Source organism: Sapajus apella, unplaced genomic scaffold (assembly GCF_009761245.1).
Source record: "Sapajus apella isolate SASKATOON/1434 unplaced genomic scaffold, GSC_monkey_1.0 scaffold5, whole genome shotgun sequence".
Classification (NCBI taxonomy): Eukaryota; Metazoa; Chordata; class Mammalia; order Primates; family Cebidae; genus Sapajus; species Sapajus apella.
The window spans coordinates 37,216,383-37,235,827 of NW_022436945.1; the positions used below are offsets into that span (position 1 = coordinate 37,216,383).

The following is a 19,445-nucleotide window of genomic DNA, read 5'->3' on the forward strand; positions in this document are numbered from 1 at the left end:
GTGATTTGTTATCCTTTCCAAAATTTAAAGCCTATTCTTACTTTTCTGACACTCCTAAGTACATGATGTCATAGTATAGTCAGTGGTTAGTAGATGTTCTCACTTGTAAGTGGGAACTAAACAGGGGGAACACATAGCCACAGAGATGGAAAGAATGGACACTGGGGGCTCCCAAAGCAGGGAGGATGAAACAGGGGTGAGAGTTGAAAAATGACTTATACAATAAAATGTTCACTATTTAGGTGATGGGTACACTAGAAACCCAATATCCACCATTACAAAATATACTGTTGTAAAAAAACATGAACATGTACCCCCTGGATCTAAAATAAAATTTTTTAAAAATCAAAAAATAGGATACATGGAACAACCAATACACAAACTTGCTCTAGCACTCTCTCCTGCCCCATCTCTCTCCTGAGTCTCCCCTCACTCACTAAGCTTGTCTCATTGGAATTCTTTTCTTCTTCAGATTCACCAACCCCCTTTCTGCCCCCAATCATGCTGTTTTCTCTGCATGAAACATATCATTAAATGACTTTAGAATATCCGAAGCACATGTAGTAAACATAGTTAACCAATATTAACTAATAAGCTAAACATACAGTTTGATATGATAATACCTAGTCCGTAAGCAAGTGTTGTACAGGAAGGAGAAAGAATAATGGTAGAACAAAAGAGAGAGAAAGGAACCCTAAAAGTTTTTCTTTTCAAAACAAGACTTAAAAAAAAAATTAACACTTCACGAATTTGTGTATCATCCTTGAGCAGGGAACATGCTAATCTCTGTATTGTTCTAATTTTTAGTATATGTGCTGCTAAAGCAAGCACTCAAAACAAGATTTTTAAAAAGATGCTAAATTTAATCTAATATTTTCAGATAGATGTATGTGACAAATTCAAGATCCTTTAAAATAATTCAGAATTCTATCAGGCAGGAAAGAGACTGAACAAATAGAACTTAGAGGAGGCAAGAGCACAGTATTTCAGAATTTCATCTATTTAAATCAGAGGATAAAAGTTAGAAGGCTTTTTAAAAATATATGTATGAGTAAAACTGTAATTCTTACACCTAGACAACACTAATTATAACTAAGACCAAATGATGTGCACGAAGGAGTTAGGGACAGGTATCCTATTGATATTTTTTTTCTAAATCCAGCATGTCCAGCGATGGGTGAGTAGAAACATCCTGTATGTTGTATGAATACCTCCAGTCCCATGTCCCAATCTCAGGTTTCTGATCAATAAGTAAACAATATTGTGTTCCTGAATTTTTGATCTAGAAACCCCATTAGATCTGAGAAGGTTAATCTTCTTCCCTTAGTAAGTGACTTTCTAATTGTGAGCGGATTAACGATTCTATGTAGAGATACTGAGATAAATGAAACTCATACTTCTGTACAGTTCAGGAACAATCAATATGTTTGGTATTTAAAATATCTATTATTTTAAGATAATCTGGCATATTAGATTTTTGTCTCTGTTTTTAAAGGGCATAATTAATTTTAAACTTGTTATTTGAAGTTGAAGAGAATTTGACTTGTTTTTAAAATGGTATTTGTATGGTTACAAGAACTTGATTTCCACATTTATAAGGTTAGCTTATTAGATTTCCAGGATCATTTAAAGACTTATATAGGGCTTATTATAATTGCAAATTTGCCCTGTCAGGCATGTGTTGAAAGAAAACTGAATTTATTCAGTTATTAATGCAAATTAAGTTTTCAAAAATTTAATTAACTGAGCTCATAAATAGGACTGATTGTTCAATGATATTTAGTATCTTGAGTTTGAATTAAGGTGATTGTTCTTATTTCTTTAGATTTATGTATAGTATATCAAATTTTATAAGTTGAATTTGAGGACTTTCTGAAAACTAGGTTTCTACATTGTAACGTTGATCATTTGGGTATTCATTTAAAGCCAAAGTAGCCATAAATCTTTCTATGCCTAAAGATTCCCCTGAAATATCAGAACTCCACATTGACACAGCATTCCTTCCACTATACCCCACCCTCCTCCCAACACACACTCCCTCTACCACCTTTAGACCTCAAGTCACTTCCTCAGAAAGCTCTTCCCCAACATCCCTCATCTAAACTATATCTCCTGCCCTGTTTTCTCCCACAGTGTCCAATACTGTTCCTTCAAAATACTACAATTTTTTATTTTTTTTTCTCAACTTTTATTTTAAGTTCCAGGGTACATGTGCAGGATGTGCAGGTTTGTTAGGTAGGTAGATGTGTGCCATAGTGGTTTCCTGCACAGACCGTCCCATTGCCTAGGTATTAAGCCCAGCGTCCATTAGCTATTCTTACTGATGCTCTCTCTCCCCTTGCCACCCCCGCCTCACCCCCCGCCCCAGGCTCCAGTGTATCATAACACTACAATTTAAAATTGTACATTTATTTGTGGACTTAGAGTTGTTTAATGTCAGTTTTTCCCCAAGCAACTATAAGTTCCATCTGCATATTTCATGTTGTAATATCTGGAACATCAGAAGTGTACAATAAATACAGATGGAACAAATAAGGTGATTTGAGGACTGAAGTAACAAAGGAATGTTGAACACCTGTAATACTAGGCAGGGTGAATTAAACTGTAAATGTTTTTCCAGGTAGTTTTATGGTTTATGAAATAATAATAATCACTAGAATGTATTAATGGTTTATTATTAATAGATACTATAGGTATTATTGTCTCTGCTTTTCAGATCAGTCAAAGGTTTAGAGACATTAGGTAACTCCACCAAGAACCAAAGCACTAGTCAGTCCTGATGCCAGGATTTGGACCCAGGTTGCTCCCATTTCTGTACTCATGCTCTAATACTTCAACCTAGGGCAGTAACTTTTGTACAATCATTAGAACAGTGCTTGGTACATAGTAAGTGATCAATAAATTTCAGTGATCAATAATGATAACTATTTTATCTACATTTTGATAAACCTGTTTTTAGAAACAGCAATAAAATGAAAAATGAGTTTTCTCATAATTAAAGACATTTAAAAAAGGATGATTTTTTAAAAAAACATAGGTAAATCAAGGCCCAAGAAAATGAGGTAGCAGTTGTAACCCCAGAGTAGTTTAATTGAGATGATCCAACATCCACAGTGTAAACAAGTTGTTATGGCCAGAGTCTAGGCCTTGTCTAGACAGGGGAATCAATGAGTAAATGAAGAATAAAAGGGAAGAAAGTAACATTCCTGGGCAGTGAGTGTCCATTCGCTAACCACCCAGCACTGTGTTAGCTACCTTCACAAATGTCTCCTTTAATTGCCTGGAAAATTCAAATGATATGAAAAAAAGTTTTATTTTTCTAAGCAAGAGATCTTCATATAATATTTGTAAATACATACAAAATCTCCTCTGACCTGGCCTTGCAAGAGGCCTGTTTTTCTTGGTCAGCTTCAGCTCGGGGTAGTGGTGAGACCCCAAGTGGACATGTTCTTGAGTAGATAGCTGCAGAACCATTGTGTTTTTTTTTTTCTTTTTTTTAAATAGAGATAGGGTCTCACTGTGTTGCCTAGGATGGCCTTGAACTCCTGAGCTTATGCAATTCTCCCACCTCAGCCTCCCAAAGTGCCAGGATTACAGGTGTAAGCCACCATGCCTGGCCTCTTTCTTTTTTAATTTTTAAAAATTTTCATGCTACAAAACCATTCAGGACATAGGCATGGGCAAAGGCTTCATGACTAAAACGCCAAAAGCAATGGCAACAAAAGCCAAAATAGACAAATGGGATCTAATTAAACTAAAGAGCTTCTGCACAGCAAAATAAACTATCATCAGAGTGAAGAAGCAATGTACAGAATGGGAGAAAATTTTTGCAATCTATCTGACAAAGGTCTAATATCCAGAATGGACAAAGAACTTAAACAAATCTACAAAAAAAAGACAACCCCACCAAAAAGTGGGCAAAGGATATCAACAGACACTTCTCAAAAGAAGACATTTATGCAGCCAACAAACATGAAAAGGTGCTCATCATCACTGGTCACTAGAGAAATGCAAATCAAAACCACAATGAGATACCATCTCATGCAAGTTAGAATGGCAATCATTAAAAAGTCAGGAAACAACAGATGCTGAAGAGGATGTGGAGAAATAGGAACGCTTTTACACTGTTGGTGGGAGTGTAAATTAGTTCAATTATTGTGGAAGACAGTGTGAAGATTCCTCAAGGATCTAGAACTAGAAATACCATTTGAGCCATCAATGCCATTACTGGGTATATACCCAAAGGATTATAAATCATTCTACTCTAAAGATACATGCACATGAATGTTTATTATGGCACTGTTCACAATAGCAAAGACTTGGAATCAACCCAAATGCCCATCAATGATAGACAGGATAAAGAAAATGTGGCACATATACACTATGGAATACTATGCAAACATAAAAAAAGAATGCGTTCATGTCCTTTGCAGGGACATGGATGAAGCTAGAAACCATCATTCTCAGCCAACTAACACAAGAACAGAAAACCAAACACTGCATATTCTCACTCATAAGTGGGAGTTGAATAATGAGAACACATGGACACAGGGAGGGGAACATCACATACCACGGCCTGTTGGGGGTTGGGGGCTATGGGAAGGATAGCATCAAGAGAAATACCTAATGTAGATGATGGGTTCGTGGATGCAGGAAACCACCATGGTACGTGTATACCTATGTAACAAACCTGCACTTCTGCCTATGTACCCCAGAACTTAAAATATATTAAAAATTTCAAAAAAAAAATAAAAACAATAAAAATTAAAATTAAAAAATTGTCATGCTAATCTTCTCTGTATCATTCCAATTTTAGTATATGTTCCACCACAGTGAGCACTTTGGAACTCTTTTATAAGGAAGGTGGGTTCAGTCACCTGAGGACTTTGTTTTACTGGAGATTAGAATCTTGGGAAGAGCTAAATGGCTCCAACAGAGACATGAGGCTGAGTGAAGGTGGGAAAAGAGAGAAGAGGTCCTATGATGGAGATGAGGTGAGTGACTGGAGAGAGAACAGAAATAGCTAATTGAGAAATCTAATAGAGTGATATAGATTTGTCATGTGTCCTGAAGTCATCTCCTTCTCTCCTCCAATAAAGTCTACATTATTCACCAAAGCTTTTGAAATTGGATTTGTTTTAGCAGAGATGTACTGAGTTAGATCTCCAGGTGGGCTCTATTAGTAGCAAGACCAACCAAGGAGTTTCTCTCATTCAACTGTATTTACTGCCTGGTTCTCAGAAAAGCACTTGTCTTAATCCTCAATGCATATTACCTACTGCCACCTGGTGGAAGCATATGCTAATTGCAAGATAAGTGCCCAAGCGGGATGGAGGTGGGGGGAGATCCTCAAACCAAAAATCTAAATTTATTTAAAAATATGACTAGTCTCATTTCTGCTGCTCTCTACCTGTAAAGTCTTCTGTCAATCTTCTTATCTGCAAAATGAGGGGCTAAAAAAGTGATTGCTAGGATTTCCTCCATCTTCCAAATCTATAACTGTAACAAAAATAGATTTCAAGCAGAGCTCTAGTGAATATGCCAAAGGGTTCTTCCAAACTACAGCATTTAGCCTAGTTCATATCTTCAGCTATTTCTAAAACATATAAAAACATGAGCCAAAATGTAATTCATCTATACAGTTAAGTCCAATTTACCACTCACTGCAAATTTAATGTCGTTTTTTAAACTAAACTTTATAGTAGAATATACAGTAAAACAAGTGCCAGATGAGTGTTTGGTTTCAGTCTGTCACTGCTAAAACAGAAAAAGTGGCTATACAAAACAGAACAAAAATAAGTTTAAGAAAAAGAAGTTTCTGAATCAACCATGATAAGGATCAAAGATCTTTTTATTATTAATGCTGTCAAATGTGTTACTTTCTTTTCCTTTTACAGACCAAAAACAGTATCTATACTTACAAGCTGCCAAAATGTCCCTGATATTCATAGGTTAACCATGGGCCATATTTTGGGGAAGACTTACTCATATATTTCTAAATTAGTTATTTTGTTTTCAGTCACATAGTTGCTTGGGATTAAGCCTTCATTCCTGTAACAAAAGAAAAAGCAAAAATCAAAATGCTTGGCATGTTTGTGGCATTATCACAGTCGCAATCCTTTTAAAACTGTAAGGATCTCAGGAGAATCAAATTCATTTTACTGATTAAATTGCTAAAAAGAGAAAAAAGTTTTTTTCATTTCTAACTCAACAAAAATCTCTGTACAAGAAATGTATTAAGAGCCCGACTTGCAGTGTGAATACTTTAAGAGTTTTTACGACCCCACAATCTTTTTAGAGAGAAAAGAGGGCATGCACTTAAACGGTCATCTGATGTCATAGTGACTAGGTTAAAAACACAGCAATTACAAAGATACTGCCTTCATTCTTTTCAATTGCTGAAAAGTATTCCGTAGTATAGGTATTCTAGTTTAGCCACTTCCCTAGTAGGATCAATGCCATAAAGAAATCCTTGAACATGCCTTCTTGTACAAAAGTAAGAATATTTCTCAAAGATAGATAGCAAGGAGGGGAATTGCTAAGTCACAGGACATGTGCATCTTTCAGGATATGCAGTAAATTTCCATCAAAGTAGGATACACCAACTTACACACCTATCAGCATGGTAGAGGTTTCACTTTCCCTATACCTTAACCAACTTTTGAAATTACAAAAAGATCTCCAAGACATATTATTAAGAAATAAAAGTAAGTTGCAGAATCATTCATAAAGTATGATAAGATTTAGGTAAATTAATTCTACAAACAATACCATATATTTTGATATGTGAATGTAAGCACACTGAAAATAATCTGAAAATATACTAAATGCATAATAATATTTACTTTTGGGGAAACACTTGGGTTTGAAGGTAGTGGCAAAGCAGAATTTTGACATTAATGTTTGCATATTATATTTTTTTAAAGACTCTATTGACTTACTAACCGTGAATTCAAAAATTCAACTTTTAAGTCTGAGGCATGCCAATACCCACCTGCAGGTGTGGCTAATTACACAGTCCTGAACCTACTAATGCCTCTTTTGCCATTGAAAAGTCTCCATCACATGTTGAGAACTGTTAAAGAGGGCCACATCATTGAGAAAATGTAGTTGAAGAAAGAGGTATGTAATTTACATGCTTGTAATACTTGGATACTTATAACCTCTAAATCTTGGCAAATATCAGAAATCAATGCCAGCCTTCTCTCTCAGGAATTCCAGATATTCCTCGGAATTCCTCTCAACTCAGGACTCTAGTCAGGCGTTAACCATCTGTTGCAACTGACACAATGAAACCCATCTGCATCCCAGGGTCTTTTTTCTTTCTAATCTCACTCAGCAGCGACTGCAAAGTTTGCTTCCAAAACTAGTTATTGTAAAAACATAAAAGTGAATAAGATACTACTTCTGTTCTTACCTTAGAGCTTAACAGGAGAAAAAAAAAAAACCAACAAATTTCCAAATAAAAGTACAAATCAGAATAAGAAACTACATTGTCAGAATTATTATTTTCATCGTACAAATAAAAAAACAAAAACTCAGAGAGGGTAAGTGACTTGCCCAGGGACACACAATAGTAAGTGACAGCATCAGGATGTGAAGCCGGGTGTATCTGGTTCTGAGGCTGTGCCTGAAATCACTGTTCTCTCATTCTCTCACATACCTTGCAGGAGAGGGGACTGGTTCCATTTCATGCAGAGGGAAGAGTTACAAGCCTGAGTCACTAAATAGTCTTCTTGGTGTTGGGAACTGGATACTAAGTCATATAAGTGTCTTACCCCAAACGGTCTCTTGCCTTCCACCAGTGAGGATTATATTTCTCCAATATCAGGTATTCTTCTGATCTCCTTAAGGCTAAATTACAAGGTTCTCTGGGCAGAAAATCATAAAGTGCCTTGACCTGGATCTTCTCTTCAGCAACCTCAGAGGGTGGCAGAGGAGGCAGTGGCTTTCGTTTCAACGGTTGCACACGGCCCCTGTTGGACTGTGAAAACCAAGAAGTGAGTTGTTTTACTATCATTTTAATAATCTGTACTTAAAAAAATAGGGATAAAGCATCTTGCCTTCTGCCTCACTTTTCTTATCCAGCTATACCAAGGCAGAAGCCAGGATGGGATAAATGTAGGAAAGGACTAACTGTAAAGCTCCTTTTGGATCCAGCAACACACTCATCATTTTTACATTTTTGAGATCACAAGTTCTCTCGCCAGCATTGTACTAGATTTTTTTCATATCAAAAGTCTCAAAAGATGATGTACTCTTCTTCAATAGTCTCACCTTGTTTTAAGAATTTTTTCTCTCTTGGAAGAAGAAAAATGGCCTTTTTCTTTTCATGTGGTGGCAGCTTGTGCTTGGGTTTACCATACTTCCTAAGAATGCTGTTTTCACTGAAGTGAAAATTAATCTCAGCCTCAAAATGACAGGAGCCAAAATATGTTTTTCCCCCACTCGTTTCCCATTAGCAAGTTCTGTCTTTAAATATAGGTAGCCAATTTTAACTGGTCTTTTTTTCCCCTTTGACTTTCTTCTAGAACATTCCTTCACAAATTATTGAGCACTTATTTTGGGCCAAGCCTGATCCTAGATTCTGGGCAACAAACAGCACCTCATGAATGAGGATTCTAAAAAGACAACCTTCTCCATTCCCCTCTTGCCTGCCAAAATGATACTCACTCGCTTCTCATTTGACAGTTGGCTGAGCCACGGCCTGCGACGCTGGGTGTACTTTTCTGGAAGCTCCTCATCTGTGCTCAAGCTTATGTGTGTTCTCACTTGTCTGACATTGAAAAGCAATCATGTTACAAATAATTATTTGTACAAAAGGTATCTATAGATCCACTAGATTTTCACAGAAAGAGTAGAAAAATCCAGGTCTCTTTCCAACTGCTTTTTCATTTAGAAGGCTTCCTAATTCCATCTCCCTGGGCAAATTACTAGTTTTAGGAACTTAAGTTTTCTTACACAGGAACTAGAGATGCTAAGAGTGTCGAGTTGTTATAAAACAAAATTGCGAAAACATGTCACATTCCCAGTAGAGTCTGGTGCATCTTTGGGGCATAAATTATAATCATGGGAATGAAAACTTACTCTGTATCTGGCTTGGTGCTTGTCCTTTTATATGCATTACCTCATTTGATGGTGTCTTTTTGTTATAAATAGACATGGTATAGTGATTAGGAACATGAGTTTGAATCCAAGCTCCACCATTTCATAGAGTGGCCTTGGGTAAGCAATGTAACCTTTCTAAGCCTCAATTTCCTCATCTGTAAAATGGGGATTGTAAAAAAAAAAAAAAAAGTAGGTGTTTTGAGAACTACATGAGTTAATAAAAATAAATCTTTTAGCATAGTATCTGATATACAGGACACTCCTGTTAAATGTTAGCTTTTTCTGTTAACATGCTGCCTTGGATTTAATTCTTACAGAGTTATTTACTGCCATCAAAGTATAAGATACACTGATAGTTTTGGGGAGACAGATAACTAAGAGAGGATTCTTGCCCTTAAAGGGCAAAAATTACCTATTGGAGCACAGACCTATAAACAACATACACGAAATAAAAATTAAGTGGAGAACCATGCCGCCCACTGTGGGAACACAATGGAATGAACCACTAAGTCTAAAGGATCAGGAAAGGATCCCAGATGACCTGGCATTTGACCTAGACCTTTAAACAAATAGGCGTTCAACAGGGAGAAAATGAGAGAAGGGTTCCCAGGTAGAGAGAACAGCAGGTGCAAACAGAAATGGTGACTCCATAGGTAATAAAGAAACTGAATTAAATAATTTTCAAAAAATTGCCCTCGGAAGTAGACTTACCGCTTCTGCACTGAACAGCAACAGCAGCAACAGAAAACCGACTGGATGGTGTTATCTGAAAAGCAGATCATTCTTAGCTGTTAGAAAGCCATGAGTATGTGATATTGAGGGTGTCTCTAAGAGGAGGGAGATATGAATTGTTATAAAGCGTATGAAAGTCTCTATCACGCCTTCCTTCACTAGTAGAAGACAAGTAACTGTCACTCAAGCAAAGAATAAGTTCCTGGCACGTTGGCCAGTGTGGTTTCCCTTCTCAGGCTCTTCTCCTCAGGTCTGGTTTTTGCATTTCCTCAGTCTGTGAGTGATAAATGACCAGTGTATTCTCTTTTATCTTTGTCAGGACTAATGTTGGCTAATAAATGTACAAGAGAATAGGATTTCAAAAGCAATGCTCCCCTAGGAAATCTGTTAGCAGGGATTTTGAATTAGGTCTGTCAATTTTTTAAATGAAATTGATTAACCTATAGGCTTTTTTTTTTAATTCCATCAACATTTCAGTGGAATTTTATTTATTCTTTTTTTATTTATTGTAATTTAAAAATGGTTCTAAACCTTAGCTGCATGTTAGAATTATCTGAGGAGCTTTAAAAATATTCTGGAGCATAGGTCATACCCTGCATACCTCGGACCAATAAAATTAGACTATCTGGGGAGGAATCTAGGTATTTTTTTTTCTTAACTTTAAGTTCTGGGATACATGTGCGGAATGTGCAGGTTTGTTACATAGATATACATGTGCCATGGTGGTTTGCTGCACCCATCAACCCATCCATCTAGGCTTTAAGCCCCATGTGCATTAGGTATTCGTCCTAATGCTCTCCCTTCCCTTTCCCCCAATCCCCTGACAGGCCCCAGTGCGTGATGTTCCCCTCCCTGTGTCCACGTGTTCTCATTGTTCAACTCCCACTTATGAGTGAGAACATGTGGTGTTTGGTTTTCTGTTCCTCTGTTAGTTTGCTGAGAATGATGGCTTCCAGCTTCATCTATGTCCCAGCAAAGGACGTGAACTCATTTGTTTTTATGGCTGCATAGTATTCCATAAAACATAGGCTCTTAATATGAATTAAGTTTAAAGATAACAATATTTGAAGAAAGAACTAGCTAGTAAGTCTGGGTTATGCCTACACTTTCATTGTCAAGCTTCATCTTTATTTGTGAGATGATTTTCCCTTTTAAAGTCCATAAATAGGCCGAGGGTGGTGGCTCACGCCTCTAATCCCAGTACCTTGGGATGCTGAGGCAGGCAGGTCGCTTGAGCCCAGGAGTTCAAGATCAGCCTGGGCAACATGGCAGAACCCCAACTCTACCCCAAAAAAATTTTTTTTTAAATATTAGCCAGGCATGGTGGTGCATGCCTGTAGTCGCCAATACTCAGGAGGCTGAAGTTGGAGGATCCCTTGAACCTGGGAGGTAGAGTCTGCAGTGAGTTGAGACTCTGTCTTCAATAAAATAGAGTGAATTAAATTTAAAATAAAGACCAGAAATAAATTTTGAATTTCAAAAGGAAAATTTTCATAAGAGCTGCACTTCCGTATCAGTTCATACTCATATTGACATCAGAAACTAAAGTATTCAGGAGGCAGCAGAGCACCTTAGAGGTGAGCATTCACTTTGAAGGGAGACAGACCCTGGGGTTAGCCCTAGCCACCCGGCTGACTACATCTTGATAAGTCCCTTTACTTCTCTAAATCTTAGTTTTCCCAACTGTAAAAATGAGGCAAATAGTATGTACTCCCTTTGAGAAGCCCTATAAGGCAGAGAATAATGTCTAATTTTATGACTTTGAGTATACTGTTAAATGTTCTGTGCTTCAGTTCCCTCGTCTGTAAAATGGGAATAATAGGATGTCTTAGTAAGGCAATGGTGAGGACTAATTGAATTGATTCATGTAAAACACCTAGGACAACGCCAGGTATACATTAAGAGGGTAATCAAGAAGACTGGCTCTAATAGGATCGTGGTGAAGAACCAATTAGATAACATCTTTTAAAGTCCCTGGAACATAGAGGGATCAGTCAGGATCCCAACAAGAATCAGAAGGCACACTCGAATGGGAATATGTTGAGAAGGATTTATTTATAAAAGGAAGCAATTACAGAGATGTAGGCAGAGTGTAGTAAAACTACAAGGAGAGGGCAGGAATGCAGAGCTGAACCGTCACCACACCTAACAAAGTGAGGAGGGAAGGGAGGGCTACCAGAACCCAGGAAGAGAAGGTATCTGTGGCACAGGTCACCTGGAAAAGAGCACTTATCACTGAGGACACAGATGGTCCAAGGAGACTTCATAGCCAGAAAATCAGGAGGATAAATATCCTTACTCCACTCTCCTTCCCCCCTCCTTGCTGGGCTCTCCATTGGCCTAACCCAGTGAGAAGCCAGATAGTTTTACGTAAACCACACAGGAGCCAAGAGCAGGCTGGTGAAATACAGAGAGTGGACCAGTAGGGAGGGGAGCAGACATGACACAGCCAGCCCAGTCCACCCCTCGGCATCCATTTATTCTTTCTTTTTTCCTTTTAGACATAGTCTCACTGCATTGGCCAGGCTGGAGTGCAGTGGTGCTATCTTGACTCACTGCAACCTCCTCCACCTCCCAGGTTCAAGTGATCCTCCTGCCTCAGGCCTCCTGAGTAGCTGGGATTACAGGCACATGCCACCTTGTCCAGCTAATTTTTTGTAGTTTTTAGTAGAGAAGGCGTTTCTCCATGTCACCCAGGCTGGTCTCCAACTCCTGACCTCAAGTGATCCACCCACCTTGGCCTCCCAAAGTGCTGGGATTACAGGCATGAATCACCGCACCTGACCTATTCTAATGTGGAAATCACATATGCCCTCTTCCATCATCCATTCCATGTTCCCCTTTGCCACTGCCAACACCTTGGCTGAAGATGGTGCCCAAATATTCATTTCTGTAGGATTTGGGTCTTTGTTTAGTCTTGTCTTTGTGGGATTTCTACAGTTTTCCATTGACCGGGACTATTAAGAATACTAAGAAATGAAGCTGATGCATTCCCTAATTTTTAAACAAAGTCCTCTTTGTCTTAATTGTGATGCACGCCCCCAATTATACCCTGTTAATCAGGATAATCACCCCAGCTATACTGACCCCCTTCAGGGCCTATAAATTCAGTAGCATAGGGAATCCCACAGTGGCCAGAGGGCAGTTCAACTTTCAATATTTCCTAATACCAGGATTCTTCTCTTGGCAATGGGGTCTCCAAAACAAAAACCAAGGTCATAGGGAAAGTAAACAACAATACCCAGTTGATTATGAGACAAAATGGTGAGAGAGGCTGCTCCAATCTCCACTGCTTCATTTCCAGACTCATGTGTCCTGGCTATAGAAAAACAAAAGCATATCTGCTGATGGTTTAAGACATTGATTGCATCCTACAGGACCGTACCTGAACTTTGCAAGATGTTGTCTTCCAGATGTGATAGTAATTGAGCCTTTAAAGGGCCATTCTTCTGTTCTATCAAGTCAGCTGCTTTGGAGTTATGGGACACATGGTAAGGTATTCAGGGGACCATTGAACAAGCACCAGTGAGACTAAGAAAAAGCTAACTTCCTTCACGACATGGGTCATCTTGTCAATTTCTGGTTACATCTTCCTATTCTGTCCCTGTTCTAAGAAACTCAACCACATTCCTTTCCGCAAGATCCTTTTGTCACCAATCTCCCAATTTTGTTCCTTCCTAGTTCCCATTGGGAGGCCAATTTGTTTTTACCATTGCCCATGAATCAAGGTAGATCAATGCCTCAAACTATCTTTTTCCCTAACAAAATGAATAAACATATGTGTTTCCTGAAGTTCTGGGAGGGCTTTATTTCAACACTGTCTACCAGGCTACCTCTGAATGAGGCTGTAGTACAATGGCTATTTCCTGTTGGTACACATTTATGATGCAGATCTTCCTGTAAATCAAGCCAGAGATTTTTCTTCCATTAGCTGTTGGAGAACTACCCAGGAGGCCACTGGTGTGAGTTGAAGTAGAAGCAGAAAGAGCAAGTACAATGTGAGTAGATGTTGCATGCTTATGAAGCTTTCTGGAAGCTTCTGGATCTGCTAGGGCCCACTTTCAAATATGACACTTCTAGATTAGGATAGAAAACTAGCCTGATTTCATAGTTCATTGAATCAGATAACACTCAGCTCATGATAGGCAGCTTGGATCACATAAATATTTGATGATCTGTGATTAAGCATTTACTCTTTACCAGTAGCAAGTCAGGAGCTACTTTTGAAATGGAAAATAATTATCAGCACAGAGTCAAGGCATTACTCCTTATTCCTAGAGGTTTGTGCTGCAATTTTCTTGTTGGGACTTTCCTGAAACTCCATAAAGCCAGCATCTTGCCCTCTCTTTGCCCTCTATCCCAAGCACTACCAATGACAATTTGAGTAATTGATAACCTTTCTCCCAGCAAAGGGTATCTCTGGACCTCTAAATATATGACCAAATAAATCCCAGACCCAACGCTGAATCTGCTTCCTAGAGCCACTTCTGATATCAATTACTGTATTAGTTGAGGTTACAAGAGGAAACATGACATACTTAGACTAACTTTGAAAGCGTTATTTTAAAGGGACTAGTTACAAAGTAGTGAATGGGGGTAAGGAAACCACAAAAGATACACAGGAACCCAGGTCCAGCAGGAGTGGAACTATCACCACCCCTAGGTTCAAAAGGACCAGGATGGGGAGAGAGAGTAGCGGTAGAGCAGATATCACTTTGAGGGGATCTGTGATCTGCTGTTTAGGAACACAACAACCTCACTACAACTTCACTCCAGGGTTCCCCATAGGTGTACTTCAACCAGAACCCAGAAGGCTTAGGAGGATGTTGAACTAACCCTTACAGATTTTGTTTCCAAGATAGAGTTTAGGATGGAGAGGAATGAATACGAAAATGTGGGGAACACTGAGCCATCTTAGAGGCTGGCTGCAAAATTTATTCCCTACACATCATCAGTACATATTATTAGTTCCTTTCCTATTAAAGAAGTTGATCTCCCAAATCTACATTCATGCACCAATGACTTGCCTTTCTCTAATCTGGACATCACTATTACTCAGTTGTTGAGCCACAGAAACATGGATGGTCCAACGGGAAACCTTTCTTCTCTACCCGGGACATACAGATCAAGTCCAAGCCCAACCAAAGACTCACCTTTGCACCCACTGCTCTTTCATCACTCCCCCTTGATTTAACAATTTTCTCTCTTCCTTTTCCTGCACCCAGAAATTAGTCATTTTCCATGGTCCACCCAAAGACTTAACTTCTGGAGACAAAAATAAAATAAATTACTAATTCCCAACAATCTGCACTACATCATGTTCTTTGGTGTTTGGATTTCAGCTGCTTCTGACTGTCCATTTTCATCTTCTGGGCCTGCTGGTGTCTGCATGAGCAAACTGCCAAAATACCGCTCTTGGAAGAGAAAGTGCATTAGCACTTGAGGACTCTGTTGACATTAGCAGGAATGGGTCTCATTTACATTCTAACCAGTTTATTCCAGTGTTGTTTTACAGCCCCAAATAGATCTGTATCTATCCAGGCCAGAGGATGCAAAACTAAATGTAGGTTACATAAGTGAATGAAGTAGTTCAGAATAGAGTGTAGACTGTGGCAAAATGTTGTGCCCAAGCCCACTCGGAGGTATTCAATTCAAAACTTTAAAAATACTCCCTCCTTCTCCTATATCATCATTTTTCCCTCTCTACTGGATCATTAGCAAATATATACATACATATATACATATATGCAGTTACTTTAGCCATTAAAAAAAAAACTTCTCATGATCTTATTTCCTCCATTGATCTGCTCCCTATTTATTGTAAAATCTAGAAATAAATCTCTTTTTTGTTTGTTTGAGGCCGACTGCTCTGTCACCAGACTGGAGTGCAGTGGCACCTTCTTGGCTCACTGCAACCTCTGGCTCCCGGGTTCAAGCAATTCTCCTGCCTCAGCCTCCCGAGTAGCTGGGACTACAGGCACGTGCCACCATGCCTGGCTAATTTTTGTATTTTTAGTAGAGATGGGATTTCACTATGTTAGCCAGCCTGGTCTTGAACTCCTGACCTCGTTATCCACCTGCCTTGGACTCCCAAAGTGCTGGGATTACAGGCGTGAGCCACCAGCCTCCTTGTTGGTCTCTTGCTGCTTTGTTCTCCACCTCCCTGACCTCTTAATCATGCTAGATTTCCCCCAAAGCTTTTGATCTCTTTTCTTTGTCTTATTCACTCTTTTGATTATCCCATTGCCTCCTGAGGTTTAAAAATCATCTATCAACTGATGATATCCAAATGTACACATCTAGCCCAGTTCTAATTAACTCCAGACTCACCTACCCAAAAGCCTTCTCAAATTTTCCACTTAGATGTCTAGTAGATACCTCAAGTAAACGGGAGATGAAACCTGAACTCTTTTTCTTCCTCCCTCCCCAAATGGGCTCTGTATCACCCTTCCTCATCTTGTCAAAAGCAATTCCATCTTTCCAGTTGCTCAGGTCAATAATCTTAGTCCTCCTTGACTCCTCTCTCTCTCACACCCAGGCCAATTTATCAAGAAAGCATGCTGACTGTGCCTTTAAAAAATACAGTCTTCCCCAGTGTCCATGAGAGATTGGTTCCATATCTCCCCACAAATATCAAAAATTCATAGATGCTTAAGATCCTAACATAAAATGATATTTGCATATCATCTACACACTTCCTCCCATATATTTTAAATCTCCCTGGATTACTTACAATACCTAACACAATGTAAATCATTGTTATACTATATTGTTTACAGAATAATGACTAGAAAAATGTCTGTACATGTTCAATACAGACACAACCATCCTTTTTTTTCTTCCAAATGTTTTTGACCACAGCTGATTGAGCTCAGGAATATGGAACCCATGGATACAGAAGGCTGTTTATTCAAGAGTTTCCATTTGGGATGATGAAAAAGTTTTGGAGATAGAGAATGGTTGTGGTTCACAACAGTGTCAATGTACTTAATGTTACTGAACTGTACACTCAAATATGGTTAAAATGGTAAAACTTTGATATATGTATTTCACCACAATTTAAAACACACACACACACATTGTTCTCCCCACCTCATTCGTCATCGCCATGGATAAGCCACCCTCGCCTCGCCCGGCTCACACCAATAACCTCCTAACTTCTTCCTGCTTCTCCTCCTCCCACTATGCTTTATTCGCAGCACAGCAGCCAGAGTAATTAATTTAAATCCTAATTTAAATTAATTGTGGGGTTCTCGGATCATGTTACTCCTTGTCTGAGAACCCCGCAATAGCTCTCCATTTCACTCAGGGTTATAGCTAAATGTCCCACAAGAGCCTAAAAAATCCTCCATGATCTGGCCTCCTGTTGCCTCTCATCTCCTCTGAAATAAGCTGCGCATCTCACTCAGCCACACCCCAATGCTGCTGCTGGAGCCACCCGGCCTGCTCTCACCAGAGGTTCTTGGCTTTTGTTTTTCCAGAGCACTCATCCCTCCAGTCTTAGCTCCCTCCATTTTCTCCAAGTCTTTGCTCAAATCTCACCTTCTAAGTGAATAGCGCCCTGATCCATTATTACGGCCACCTGCACTCTCTAACTTTGAGGTTCCTCACTCTGCCCTACTTTTCTCTTTCTTTTTTGGTGCATTTCTCACCTTCTAACATGCTATGCTACTTACTATCTTTTTTTCTTTACTGTTTGTCTCCCTCTCAAGTATGTAAACAAGCACCTTTGTCTATTTTGCTCACAATTATTATATCCCAAGAGGCTAGAACACTTTTTGACACAATGAATACTCAATAATTATTTGTTCAGTGAATGAATGAATGATGTTTGAAAGAGCACAAAATTATAAGCTTGCTCAGAGGATGTACCTGTCTTGATTCATTCCTAATGGGAATTTGCAAACGATATTTGAAACAGAACAAGCAGGTTCATTGGAAGTGGTGAACAGTATGACCAGAGAGGAAGAACTTGGTCATGAAAGTCCTTGAAATAAGGGAAGATAAGACCTTGGGTGTCTATATAGTAGGGAGGCTGAATAGATACTGAAGATAGAGAACAACTTGGCCACAAGCCAAGCAGAGCAAACAGTTCTCAGCCTAGAAGCCGTTGGAAAATGGTCCAGCAAGGTGAGCTCTGACCATATAGCCTCATGTTTTAATATAATTATGTAATATCAAAGCCAAAAGGTGTATCTAATGGCCACTTTATCCTTGAGTCATCACTAGCATATTATATTATTCTCTACTTTTTTTTGTATGCTTGAAATATTTCAAAACTCAAATTTATAAAGAAAAGGAAAAACCCAGAAGATCAAGTAGGCCTGTGATTTGATAGTTAGGCACCCATTCTATGATTGACAACTTTCTACATGCCCATCATTCTTAGCGTTGATGCAAAAGGATTTTTATTTGGCCTCTGTCTTACCTTTTCCCCAACCAGAATTATCATCTTCCTCACTATCCTCAGTAAGAAAATCATTCTATCACTTCCCCTTTCTAATCTTCCCATGTCTGTGAATGAGTCCACCATAGAAAACTTAGATTCTTCCTGAGCCCCACCCTTTCCACTCAATCTGCCATCAGTCTGTTCACAGGGCTTGGCTTTTTCCTTCTTACACACCCTGCCAACAACCAAGGCTAAGCGCTCATCAACTCACACCTATAATTCTGCATTAATGCACTTAGTCCTCACAGTGACCCTGTGAAGCAGATGCCACTTTACAGATGTGGAACCTGAATCACAGAGAAGTTACTCCTTACCAACAGTCAATGGGCTAATCAGCAGGGAGCCAGGATTTGAACCTGAATCTAGAGTCTCTGCCCCGAGCTATCTCCTTTGATTCACCCTATGTGCCCATCTCCCTAAAAGCCTGCCTCAGCCAACTGCTCTTCATCCTCAGCACTATATGTTCCCCCGCTTTCAAGGTCTTCCATAACTGACCCCACCATGACTCTTTACTATTCACCAATTCCTGCTGCACCAGCTGCTTCCACTTGCTCTGTTCTCACAGGCACATGCGTTTCTGCCTCCAGCCTGGAAAGGAAGACTTCCATTGCAATCCATTCCCATCTACTCTCCTTTCGGTTCCTAAAGCACCTATGGTAGGCCCTGCCCTGTGGCTCCTAATTAGGTACCACCTGAGACGGTCATTTAAGTTTCTCTGTGTAGGCTTCATCTCTCACAGGGCTTCTCAATCTCACTACTATCAACGTTTGAGACGGTATCATTCTTTATTGTGGGGAGCTGTCTTGTGTACCATTGAACATTTGGCGCAGCTCTGGCCTTTATGCACTAGATGCCAGCAGCAACATAGCCCCCTCCGTTCTGACACCCACACCATCACCCCCTTCCAGTTGTGGAAACCTAAGTGTTTCCAGGCTTCCAGGCATTGCCAAATGTTCCCTGGGGGCAGAATCAACCCCAGTGGAGACACTGGACCAGACCGTAAGCTTCTCAATCTCAGGGACTGCATCTTATCCCTTTTTTTTTGTCTTCTCCCTAGCTTCCAGCATCAGTGTCTAGCACATAACAAGAACTCAATAAATAGTTGTTAAATAAGACCCTACAAATATCAACACCCTTACATTACATCTGAGCTCTT

General features: G+C 39.3%; 1 protein-coding gene and 1 non-coding gene across 5 annotated transcripts in view; both read right to left on the minus strand.

The window, feature by feature from the left end:
* The window catches only part of TXK (TXK tyrosine kinase), a 110,290-nt gene that overhangs the window by 79,616 nt on the left and 11,229 nt on the right, over nt 1-19,445 (minus strand). For all 4 annotated transcript variants that reach the window (XR_004267508.1, XR_004267507.1, XM_032274106.1 and 1 more), the window contains exons 2-5: nt 9,820-9,874; nt 8,674-8,776; nt 7,779-7,984; nt 5,986-6,051 (exon numbers count right to left, since the gene is read on the minus strand). Coding sequence is in view for 2 of the 4 variants with exons in the window: in XM_032274106.1 (XP_032129997.1) it covers nt 5,986-6,051; nt 7,779-7,984; nt 8,674-8,776; nt 9,820-9,874 (430 nt within the window). In the remaining 2 variants the exon portion in view is untranslated. The remainder of the gene's footprint in view (nt 1-5,985; nt 6,052-7,778; nt 7,985-8,673; nt 8,777-9,819; nt 9,875-19,445) is intronic.
* LOC116548893 lies at nt 727-831 on the minus strand. Its single transcript, XR_004267604.1, has one exon. It is a non-coding gene; the product is annotated as a U6 spliceosomal RNA (small nuclear RNA).